General features: G+C 37.6%; 1 protein-coding gene across 13 annotated transcripts in view; it reads right to left on the bottom strand.

The window, feature by feature from the left end:
* Positions 1-1019: 1019 nt before the first annotated feature.
* The window catches only part of dgki (diacylglycerol kinase, iota), a 58084-nt gene continuing 47151 nt past the window's right edge, over positions 1020-11952 (bottom strand). For 11 of the 13 annotated variants that reach the window (XM_063905253.1, XM_063905257.1, XM_063905259.1 and 8 more), the window contains 10 exons: positions 11905-11949; positions 10069-10138; positions 9891-9931; positions 9661-9785; positions 9533-9558; positions 8315-8352; positions 7760-7880; positions 5438-5474; positions 4943-5042; positions 1020-4246 (listed from right to left, as the gene is read on the bottom strand). In XM_063905253.1, coding sequence (XP_063761323.1) covers positions 4136-4246; positions 4943-5042; positions 5438-5474; positions 7760-7880; positions 8315-8352; positions 9533-9558; positions 9661-9785; positions 9891-9931; positions 10069-10138; positions 11905-11949 — 714 coding nt within the window. In that variant the 3' untranslated portion in view covers positions 1020-4135. The remainder of the gene's footprint in view (positions 4247-4942; positions 5043-5437; positions 5475-7759; positions 7881-8314; positions 8353-9532; positions 9559-9660; positions 9786-9890; positions 9932-10068; positions 10139-11904; positions 11950-11952) is intronic. The other 2 variants (XM_063905258.1, XM_063905267.1) reach the window with 1 other exon arrangement.

The following is an 11952-nucleotide window of genomic DNA, read 5'->3' as shown; positions in this document are numbered from 1 at the left end:
TTATGTTTGTTATGAAAATGTTGTTTCTGAGTTAAACAAATATAATTCTTGATATTTTAAAGAAAATACGGACAAGAACTCCTTCAACCGCTCAATAAAAATAGGAATTTGACATCAGTTGATTCCAATGGGAAACTTTGACCGGCTTTCTTTATCACAGGTATGTTACCTAATTAAATGTGGGCAATAAACTTAGGAAACTCCCAGCTGTGACTCAGCAGTCAGTAAACTTCTCAGTCTTGAGTCACATTCAGGGCGTTTTTTATCACAGTTCTATTGAGAAACGTGTATTTCCTGTCATCCGACGACGACAACAAGTGAAATACTCTTCAGTTTTGAATTTGTGGAGCACTCGAGAAAGATTTTAAAAAATTGAACTGTTTGACCGTTTGCATGTGACCGCTTAGAAATATTATATCAGCACTTTTTCACTAAGATTACATGCACCAATCTAACTTTACACACCCGTTCAAACAACGGGTTATGATTTACAGAAATGGTTTTATACTCTACTAAAGGTTACCAGATATGAAAAACCCTAGTGTCTAGATTTTTACTGATGTAATTATTTAAGGCACCCTTCAAACTCTAATATTGAAATGTATTAAATATATAAATCCAATCTTTAAATATGCTTTTTGTTTCCTATATTTACTTTTTTCTACACTAATGGTTTTAATAAGCCTAATTGCTTTTTATCTGTTTAAAAAAATGTATTTAAGTCTATTTTGCTGCTTTTGTGAAGCACTTTATAATGTAGATTTTGAAAAGTGTATCTATAAACAACGGTAATAATGTTTACTTGTATTAGTTGTAGTATAATAGATGCTGTTCTTTTAACCCAAAGATACAAAACATATTATAAAGCACACTATGGAGAATCCTTGCATTTGAAAAGAAACTTCTTCCTTACATCATGTTGGTTTCCAGATCAATGTTTTTGGCTTTAGAGAGAGGAAACACAGTTAAAGATATCTCATCACAAATCAGGCAGACAGGAAATAACGTCAGAGGCAAAACTCACAGCATCACATCTTCTTTTGAGAAATGAATAAAATAAAACAACAAACTTCAAGTAATCCCATCATCATCATCATCATCATCATCATCATCATCATCATCAGCAGAAAAATACAAAAGCAAATGTCCAAACGCAGAGGAAACTCAGGTAGAAACCATTTTAAACTATAATAATTAAAAACAACAATAATGCCATCTTTTAAGCCGTTACCAGAAAAAAGTCCAAAGGAAGGAGGTAAGAAAATGCCATGCATAAACCAACACTGATGAGAGACGACTCAATACAAAGTTTCTACTTGATGAGAAGCGCGTGTGCATGTCGTTCAAAGCTTTTGACTGTGGTCTCTTTGTAGGAAAGAACATCGCCATTCACAGATTCAGGATTTAATTTATAAACATTTTCTGTTTTATAATCTCTGGAGGGAGTTTGAGGGTGAAAGCGGTAGCCATTGTAGAAGTCCTTGTTTGACTTTTAAAAAATGTGCCACTTTATTAATTCATTTTTTAGGCAATTTTAGCTTTTCACTTGCTATGACAAGGAGAAGCTAATCAATTTCTTGAGTGAAATGTGAAAATAAATAATGTCTCGAAGAAATGCTGAGGATAAGTTATGGTTACTTTACTTTTCATTTGATTTTAGTTTATGGTTTCAAAGTTTGAGAAGCATTATCATTTAATGAGGAGGAGTTACTATGACAAGCAAATAGCCCTTTTATACTTAAAAGCGAAGAATAACCACTTGTTTTCAACATTTGTCCGTGTCAATTAAGAATCCTTTTGACTTCTTTATACCTAAAGTCTTCACCATTGAAATATTAAAAATGTTTTTTGGAACATTTGATGTCTTTTGGAGCTTTTAGTCAAGTTAGTTTTTAATCAAGGAAGTGCAGGAAATATAGCTGAAAGCTCTGGAAAGTTGACTTCAAAGTGAAAACAAATCTCTATTCCCAAATAAAGTTGTTAAAGAAAACATGAAACGTAAGCGATCACTTATAAAAGAAATGTTCAGTTATATTGAAAATTTGATTTTCCCATGTGGTTGTTCAATAATGTACGTTAGGTTTAAAAGCCTTCACACTTCTACGATGGCTACGCTTGATACACTAAATAGTTCCTCACATAAATAGTTCCTCACATAAATAGTTCCTCACATACTCAGGAGAAAACAGCTGTAACTTTATATCTCAATTCAGTTTACAACAGGTTACATCAAAAGAAACCTAACAGGGCTGTTTAAAAGCTTAATCAGTGGACATACATACGTGCACAATCATTTACCCAACCAGCACTGAAGTAAAATTAAACATTCAATACTCCTCGGTGCTAAATGGTCTTCGACTATGGTCAAAACATTAATGTAATGTAAACGATTAATATAGAAATGAAAAGAGACGTCATCTATTCATATTGCATTGAATATGGCTCAGACCTTTTTCTTCTTGGATACATGCTACACACACACACACACACACACACACACACACACACACACACACACACACACACACACACACACACACACACACACACACACACACACACACACACACACACACACACACACACACACACACACACACACACACACACACACACACACACACACACACACAGTAGGTATGTTGCAGAAAAGCAAAGAGTTCTCTTTAAATGTTTGATATGATATGGAATGCGGAATATTGTCACACACACACACAGCTGTATGTAAGCATTGTTGGGTCAAGGGTACAGCTGGAAAAGTTGAAATATTTGTCACTGCAGTTTGATAGTCAGACGTCTAAAAATAGAAACGTATTGATTATGTTTTAAAACACCCTGAACAAAGAGTCTGTTGTGTCCTCCATAATTAACAGCCTGCATTATGGGTAATTTGAACTTTTATACTGAGCCGATACAGGCTACATTTCAGATCTCATTTTGTACAATCTGTGTCCAGAAGTTCTGTAAACAAGGTTAACGGCAAAAGGGGAAGTTGGGTCTTTCCTGATTTAACTCTGTAGAATAAAGCGAAATCCCCAAACGTAATTATCTTATGATACAAATCAATATAAACTTGAAGCAGCTGTAAAACATTTTGTATTTTTAGGGATCTCAAATGCAGAATGTCAAAAGCTCAAAAGTCTTTATTATCTTTCTACTATTTCATTCTGAATTGAAAGATATTACTAACCCTGAAAACAAAACATTTAAAATGAAGTATTTCCCAAACTTTGTACGAACCCTCAGAATAAAGTTAGTTTGCAAACAAAATATATATTTATGTTTAATTTCATTTATTCTTTATCATTTTTTGACCTTCAGATTAATTTTTTAGTTGGGAATTAAAGAAATAACGCCACCGTCAGTGCCACCTTTGAAAAATGTCTTTATAAACCTCCCAGTGCACACTGAACTGTATAATACTTATTTATTTAACGAGTATTCATTCATTTGCTTGATATATCAAACGTTGGACCACTACCTGTACTTGTTTTGTTTGAGTTTCTGGTATTCTCATGTGAACGTGGGAAGCATGTGATAAAAAAAGAGTTTCCTTTCATCTGAACTTAGACTGATGTGAGACAGTGGAGATAAGATTTAATAACTTTATCAAAGCGTCAACCCTGTTCTGAAGATGGAAACATTAAGATTACATCATTTGGTATGAAAGCAGAGATTTATGTGAAAAACAAACCACTGTGATAGTTTCTAGGAACATTAAATAGATATGACACTACATTACTGTAATGTCTTTGGCACACATAGGGTAAACATATATTAAACTTTGAGTATTTATGTCATAACAGAAAGAGTTTCTAAATGTTTCATCAACACATTTTCTTGCCGAGTGAACCCATTCTCAGCTTACAGCGTCCGCTCAAAGTGCACTTACATCCTGAACCCTTAACTAGCAAACACTCAGTCAATCAGCACAACCAATAAATAGAATATGAATAAATAAATACAAATAAATATTTGACCGTTAAAAGTCCACTGCGGTGCTGCTGGGAGCCGAGGCCGCTCACTGTTCGTCTCTCATCTGCAGAGTCCGTTTTTTTTTTACACTTTCTCTTCCAGACTCGTCTCCACTACGAGTGTGTGCGGAGTCCAGAGAGTGTGTGAGTGTGTTTGTGCCTCAGACAGCCGTCTCCAGGTCCTCGTGGTTGACAGAAGGTGTGTGTTGTTGAGCGTTCAGGAAGCCGGCGAGCTCTGAGTCTCCCTCCGCCTGCTGCGCGGCTGTCTTCCCCTGGAGGACACACACAACATCACTAAAATAAAAATAAAGGAGTCTAAGGCGGCAACGAAGAATTATTTCCCAATTAATATAATTTTCTTAATTTTCCAGAATTCAGTTAACTTTTTTTACTTCATTCGTCCAACCATCAGTCGAAAAATATTCAAATAGAAAAAAACAACCACAATATTTTCACTTTTTTGAAGAGTTTTTCCATTTAAAGGTCTGCACAATTTGGTTAAAATAAGTAATTGTGATTTTTTTTCTTACCAATTGGGAGTTGACTATAAACGAAGGAGGACAGACGAGAGGATTTGGACCAACATTTTTTTTTTTATTGGATTATTAAACTTGTTGTGAATTATTATCTAGCCCGTCAAAAAATCAGTTAATTGTAAATGTTATTCAGTCCCTAACTGAACCACAAAATACATAAATGTATATTACTTTTCTTTATAACAGCTTCGAATACACTATTTTTTACTTGTATGTATTTGTATTTCACATAATTCACAATCATTTCCTTTGGGATTAATACTAGTTTTGAAGTTGTGGTGAACCCAGAGCAAAAGCAAACACACAGATCAGTTTTCAAAAGCTGAAGGTTTAAGACACACCCTTGAGAAATCTCTTGTGCTCATCTTCCTGACTTGACTCAGCTAGACTTACGGGTAGTGTGTGTGTGAGAGTGTGAGTACGAGTGTTCACCTGGAAGTTGGTCTTCTCGAGGGACGCCCCAGCCTGTACCAGCAATCTGCAAACTGTGTGGTGCTTCTCTGAGGCTGCTTTGTGCAAGGCAGTATCTCCTCTGCACGCACAAGTACACACACGCACACACACACACACACACACACACACACACACACACACACACACACACACACACACACACACACACACACACACACACACACACACACACACACACACACACACACACACACACACACACACACACACACACACACACACACACACACACAGGTCATTTGAGAACGTGCAATATATCACACACGTCACTGTGGTTGTTTTCTACAGATGAAGATCACACTGACCACAGATAAAACAGCATTGAGTGTTAACTAGCATGAAACGTCTCACACTTTAAGGGCATGTTTTTATATTATATTATATTATATAGTAGTATATTTATCTAAAAATTAAATCCTTTAGTAAAAACAACATTAAAAACAGGTTACATACTTTTCTCTGTCCGTCAAATCCAGAAGCACCTTAGAGCCTGAAGAGGGAGAAGCAGGATCAGCTTTGTAGATTAGTACAAATGTAGTTTATTAAATAAATACTCATTTATTCATCTTAAAGTAACACTCCTACAACAATGTCAAACTCATGATGGGCAGACAAGTGTAAAAATGGACCCAGATTAGGTCTTTTTTATCGTAAACAATTGTCTTTGTGGTCAAAACTGGCGCCTACATTACCCACGATGCAACTTGAAATCCAGTAGTTGGGTTGTAAATTCAGACGTGGTTTAATAGGAGTGGCTAATGTAGCAATGAGCATTAAAGATATAGTAAAGATGAGGAGCGGGCTAAAGAGATCAATTCTACTAATGTCACATCTTCAGGTTTATTTTTATTTTTTGTACTTTTAAATGAATGTTGACTCAAGTGGCATCACCCAACTTTATACAGCTTTCTCTGGAGACATACAGTGGGGCAAAAAAGTATTTAGTCAGCCACCAATTGTGCAAGTTCTCCAATTTAAAAAGATGAGAGAGGCCTGTCATTTTTATCATAGGTATACCTCAACTATGAGAGACAGAATGAGAAAAAAAAATCCAGAAAATCACATTGTAGGATTTTTAATGAATTTATTTTCAAATGATTGTGTAAAATAAGTATTTGGTCAATAACAAAAGTTCATCTCAATACTTTGTTATATACCCTTTGTTGGCAATGACAGAGGTCAAACGTTTTCTGTAAGTCTTCACAAGGTTTTCACACACTGTTGCTGGTATTTTGGCCCATTCCTCCATGCAGATCTCCTCTAAAGCAGTGATGTTTTGGGGCTGTCGCTGGGCAACACGGACTTTCAACTCCCTCCAAAGATTTTCTATGGGGTTGAGATCTGGAGACTGGCTAGGCCACTCCAGGACCTTGAAATGCTTCTTACGAAGCCACTCCTTCGTTGCCCTGGCGGTGTGTTTGGGATCATTGTCATGCTGAAAGACCCAGCCACGCTTCATCTTCAGTGCCCTTGCTGATGGAAGGAGGTTTTCACTCAAAACCTCACGATACATGGCCCCATTCATTCTTTCCTTTACACGGATCAGTCGTCCTGGTCCCTTTGCAGAAAAACAGCCCCAAAGCATGATGTTTCCACCCCCATGCTTCACAGTAGGTATGGTGTTCTTTGGATGCAACGCTGCATTCTTTCTCCTCCAAACACGACGAGTTGAGTTTTTACCAAAAAGTTCTATTTTGGTTTCATCAGACCATATGACATTCTCCCAATCCTCTTCTGGATCATCCAAATGCCCTCTAGCAAACTTCAGACGGGCCTGGACATGTACTGGCTTAAGCAGGGGGACACGTCTGGAACTGCAGGATTTACGTCCCTGGCGGCGTAGTGTGGTACTGATGGTAGCCTCTGTTACTTTGGTCCCAGCTCTCTGCAGGTCATTCACTAGGTCCCCCCGTGTGGTTCTGGGATTTTTGCTCATCGTTCTTGTGATCATTTTGACCCCACGGGGTGAGATCTTGCGTGGAGCCCCAGATCGAGGGAGATTAGCAGTGGTCTTGTATGTCTTCCATTTTCTAATAATTGCTCCCACGGTTGATTTCTTCACACCAAGCTGCTTACCTATTGCAGATTCAGTTTTCCCAGCCTGGTGCAGGTCTACAATTTTGTCTGTGGTCTCCTTTGACAGCTCTTTGGACTTGGCCATAGTGGAGTTTGGAGTATGACTGTTTGAGGTTGTGGACAGGTGTCTTTTATACTGATAACGAGTTCAAAAAGGTGCCATTAATACAGGTAACGAGTGGAGGACAGAGGAGCCTCTTAAAGCAGAAGTTACAGGTCTGTGAGAGCCAGAAATGTTGCTTGTTTGTAGGTGACCAAATACTTATTTTACCGAGGAATTTACCAATTCATTCATTAAAAATCCTACAATGTGATTTCCTGGATTTTTTTTTCTCATTCTGTCTCTCATAGTTGAGGTATACCTATGATGAAAATTACAGGCCTCTCTCATCTTTTTAAATGGGAGATCTTGCACAATTGGTGGCTGACTAAATACTTTTTTGCCCCACTGTATATGACTTTTTTATTTTTGCAATCGAACCCCCTTACACAGGGAATTAGATATTGACGTATAACATCCGTGGAATTCATTTGAGTTCTGGTTTGTGCAGCAGACGTTTAAAAAAACAACATTTGTAAGTTGTAAGTTGTTATGGCCCCTTGTTAACAGTATTAAACAAGATGTATTATATCTGACATACTATATACAGCAGCTTAAAAAACATCCTACACACTTTACTGCAGGATGCACATTCTCACCCTGTTGCAGTATGAAGCTGACCAGCTCAGTGTGTCCGCTGTGAGCCGCTATATGTAACGCTGAGCATCCCGCAGAGTCTCTGACCATCAGACTGACACCCCGACGCACACACTCCGTCAGCTGGAGACACAAACAGGAAAGAGAATATGGTTTTTAAAGACAAGGAAAATACAGAGTGCTCACTATAAGTAGTCCTTTTTAACAAGGATTATGTAATAAAACATTCATCTGAAAAAGAGAAGAGACGATTTATGCCAGATTTAGCTATTGGCTTATTTCTATGTTGTTTTTCATTTATGCCTTTTCATAATATATACTAGCATGGTTTACAAAGAGTTAGTAAACCATCAACTTAGATTCTGTGTGTTCTTTAGAGGGCTTCCTGCACTGGTTTGGGAAACGCTTGTAAACACTGTTCAGAGATTTAATGAAGTGGTTTTTCAAATGTTGTAGCGAAAGGATGTTTGTCTGAGTATTTAATGCCAGTGAAATGAAGCAGACAACAGGTAAAACTGGTTTATATCCCCACAGCATGTGTATGTCTGAGGGATTACCATAGAAAGATCTCCTGAGCTGGCGGCCGTCAGCAGGGCTGTAAACACACAGAAAGACAGAAAGCACCTTCATGACACTGCATCATAAGTTGATTTATTTCCATGGAAACACTTAGGGATCTGCTCACATGTTCCACTTTTAATAAACATGTCTGCCTGTACGTTGAAACACAAAAGGGAACAGAAAGGATCAAAGTATGATTCTTTTAGACTCTCTGTCGGTAATTCTTGAGCTTTCAGTTTCACTTCCTTTGCAAATGCAAAGTCACACAGGGACTTCCACACAGGTCACTATCTGACTTGTTTCCATGTAGCAGAACATTTGCTCTATCTGTGGAGCCACCAAACTGCTCTTAAAACCACGGTTATAAAATACTCACTGACAAAATGAACCCAAATGCCTGCCTTGATCTGAGTGTTTGAATCATTTAGGGAGGTAAAGGCACACACAGGGTTAGGGTTATGTTTGATCACATATAACTCAACCACACTAAACCACTAAACCACAACACCAGTGATTTTGAGGTTTCCAAAGTTTTCAAAAACAATGGGTCACGTGTAGTTTTTTGACAAAATGTTGTATCTGTCAATCTTTAACTAATCTCTGGAAATGATATGAAGACACAACAATAAAAGAAACTCGAGAACAGGAAAATACAGGTCATCGTTAGTTTGATCTAGAGTGTGGACTGAGCTTGGTGTTGTTGTGCAGTTTGAAGTGGATGCAAAACTGAAAGTGGATAAAAATAAACAATGTTTGGACAATGGGTTCAACAGACTGGAGAGTCCCATGAATAACAATGACTATGAATAGCTCACGTGACACCGTACATATTTCCCAACTTCTCCAGAACTCCAGTCTTATTGTTATACATATAACAAGCTTGAAAATGAGGAACTAAGAGGCTGCCATCTGTGTTTCTGAAAGATTATTCAGGCTGAATCATTTGCTTCTGGTAATTTGCATCTTTAGATTTCCTTTGGGTCTTTCTTATGGATATCAATACACAGAAGGGGTTTATGTAAAGCTAAAATAAGACTATTTCTGTATTAAAGTACCACGGAAATATGAAAAACGTCTTATACCAGGTTCCACTCAGTTTCAGGCACTAAACTACAGCTACAAACTAGTTTTCATTCATATAAATGTGTGTGAGTGTGTGTGTGTGTGTATGTGTATGTGTATGTGTGTGTGTGTGTGTGTGTGTGTGTTCATACCTTGTTCATCGGATGTCAAGGAAACACTGGAAACATAAATGACAGAAGGAATTAGGTTTGAGTTCACTTCAATCATTTTATCTTTAATACATGCAGTATCTTCTGTGTGTGTTTGTGTGCTGACGTACCCAGAAGAGGGCTCCACCACCAGATCAGGCATCCCCGTGGACGAGCCCTGCCCCCCCAATGGGCCCTCGTGGTCCAGAATGAACACCTCGTCCTGACAGATCTCCGTCACAAAGTGGAGGTGCTCCTGCAAACACACATGCAGAAAACACAGAGCATTGCAAACACATATGAGCAGGTGAAACATTTGTCCTAAAGCAGCATTGATCTATTTTTCTAAATCAGTTTTTACCTGAGCCTTGTCGATACGATAGAAGCGGTCAGTTGACGTGGCTGCAGAGCAGAGACACGCATGTAAACAGGAAGTACTTCACAAACAAATATGTTTACAGAATTTTAGTGTAAAATCTTTTTCTATCAAGTTAGATTATCTTTGCCACTGATCTTAACTTTAATAATAAGCCACTCACAGTCCAAGAAGCTCCAGTGGGGAGAGAGCCTGCTAGTTGAACTTGTCCGCGGGACGCCTCGGATCTCATCCTGAACACAAAGGGATCAGACACCAACTCAGAAACTTCATCATCACTTTGAACTATAAACTGAATGTACAGTTAGGTCCATAAATATTTGGACAGAGACAAAGTATTTCTAATTTTGGTTCTGTACATTACCACAATGAATTTCAAATGAAACAATTCAGATGCAGTTGAAGTGCAGACTTTCAGCTTTAATTCAGTGGGTTGAACAAAAAGATTGTATACAAATGTGAGGAACTAAAGCATTTTTTAAACACAATCCCTTCATTTCAGGGGCTCAAAAGTAATTAAATAACTGAAAATAAAATGTTCATTTCTAATACTTGGTTGAAAACCCTTTGCTGGCCATGACTGCCTGAAGTCTTGAACTCATGGACATCACCAGATGCTGGGTTTCCTCCTTTTTAATGCTCTGTCAGGCCTTTACTGCAGCGGTTTCAGTTGCTGTTTGTTTGTGGGCCTTTCTGTCTGAAGTTTAGTCTTTAACAAGGGAAATGCATGGTCAATCAGGTGACTGACTTGGCCTTTCAAGAATATTCCACTTCTTTGCTTTAATAAACTCCTGGGTTGCTTTGGCAATTTTGCCATCTGTATTATGAATTGCCGCCAAATCAATTTGGCTGTATTTGGCTGTATTTGAGCAGACAGTATGTCTCTGAACACCTCAGAATTCATCCGGCTGCTTCTGTCCTGAGTCACATCATCAATAAACACTAGTGACCCGGTGCGACTGGCAGCCAAACCATCCCAAACCATCACACTGCCTCCGCCGTGTTTTACAGATGATGTGGTGTGCTTTGGATCATGAGCTGTACCACACTTTTTCCATACTTTTTTCTTGCCATCATTCTGGTAGAGGTTGATCTTGGTTTCATCTGTCCAAAGAATGCAGCTGAAACTCCTAAACCCATCATCTAATTTGAATGTGGATACCCTCAAATGAAAGCTGAGAGTCTGCACTTTATGTCCATGTCCATTATATAACTATAATTGGAATATGTTTCAGTAAACAGGTAAAAAAGCATGACTTGTGTCAGTGTCCAAATATATGGACCTAACTGTAGATAAGTATTTCAAGAAAGCATAATAGAGAAATCCAGGCCGAGGAAACGTATTATTAAGTGTTATTTGTTGAGCAGCTGAACAATAACAACAGTATAATCACAACATGAGTGTGTAGCGACTCACTGCAGCTGACGACCTTTTTATGAAGTTATTTTTGTTATGTCCAGAAATGTTTTTCCCCGGTATGGTAGGACAAGACTCTATGCAACATGGGTCAGTCTGTAAAAACTACAACTGATTTAATGTTTGAATCTCATTTTTGTAAGTGAATTCCTGACTGTATGGAAATGCCAACATCACTAGAAATATGAAAACTATCACAAATGATCATAGCATTAACAAATGTGAAAACGTAATAAATAATAAATGAAATTATTATATTTGTATGTATTTATTCTTCCTCGTTATTTCTATTATACTGTGTTCACTCTGTGTGTTTCTGTGATTCTTAAACATCACCACAAGTCTTTTCACATGTATATATTATGTATGTGTTTTAAAGCTACATTTCTTGTATAATACACAAAGATATCGTATAATCTTTGACATTCAAAACTAATATTTTTATATAAATGATAAAATCCTTGACATTTTCACCCAGATTGTAGGTATTGTAAACATTCTTTTTGATGGGACTTTATATACGAAGCATAAACTGATAATAACCCAGTTTTTCCTGCAAAAAGATGACTAGAAGTGTTGTACCTGATAGTGCACTCTGTGGCCAGTAGATGGCGCCTGGTGTAAATCCTA

The sequence above is a fragment of the Eleginops maclovinus genome, chromosome 17 (genome assembly GCF_036324505.1).
Source record: "Eleginops maclovinus isolate JMC-PN-2008 ecotype Puerto Natales chromosome 17, JC_Emac_rtc_rv5, whole genome shotgun sequence".
Classification (NCBI taxonomy): Eukaryota; Metazoa; Chordata; class Actinopteri; order Perciformes; family Eleginopidae; genus Eleginops; species Eleginops maclovinus.
The sequence above is the reverse complement of the archived record's forward strand: the minus strand, read 5'-3'. Positions and strand labels throughout refer to the sequence as shown.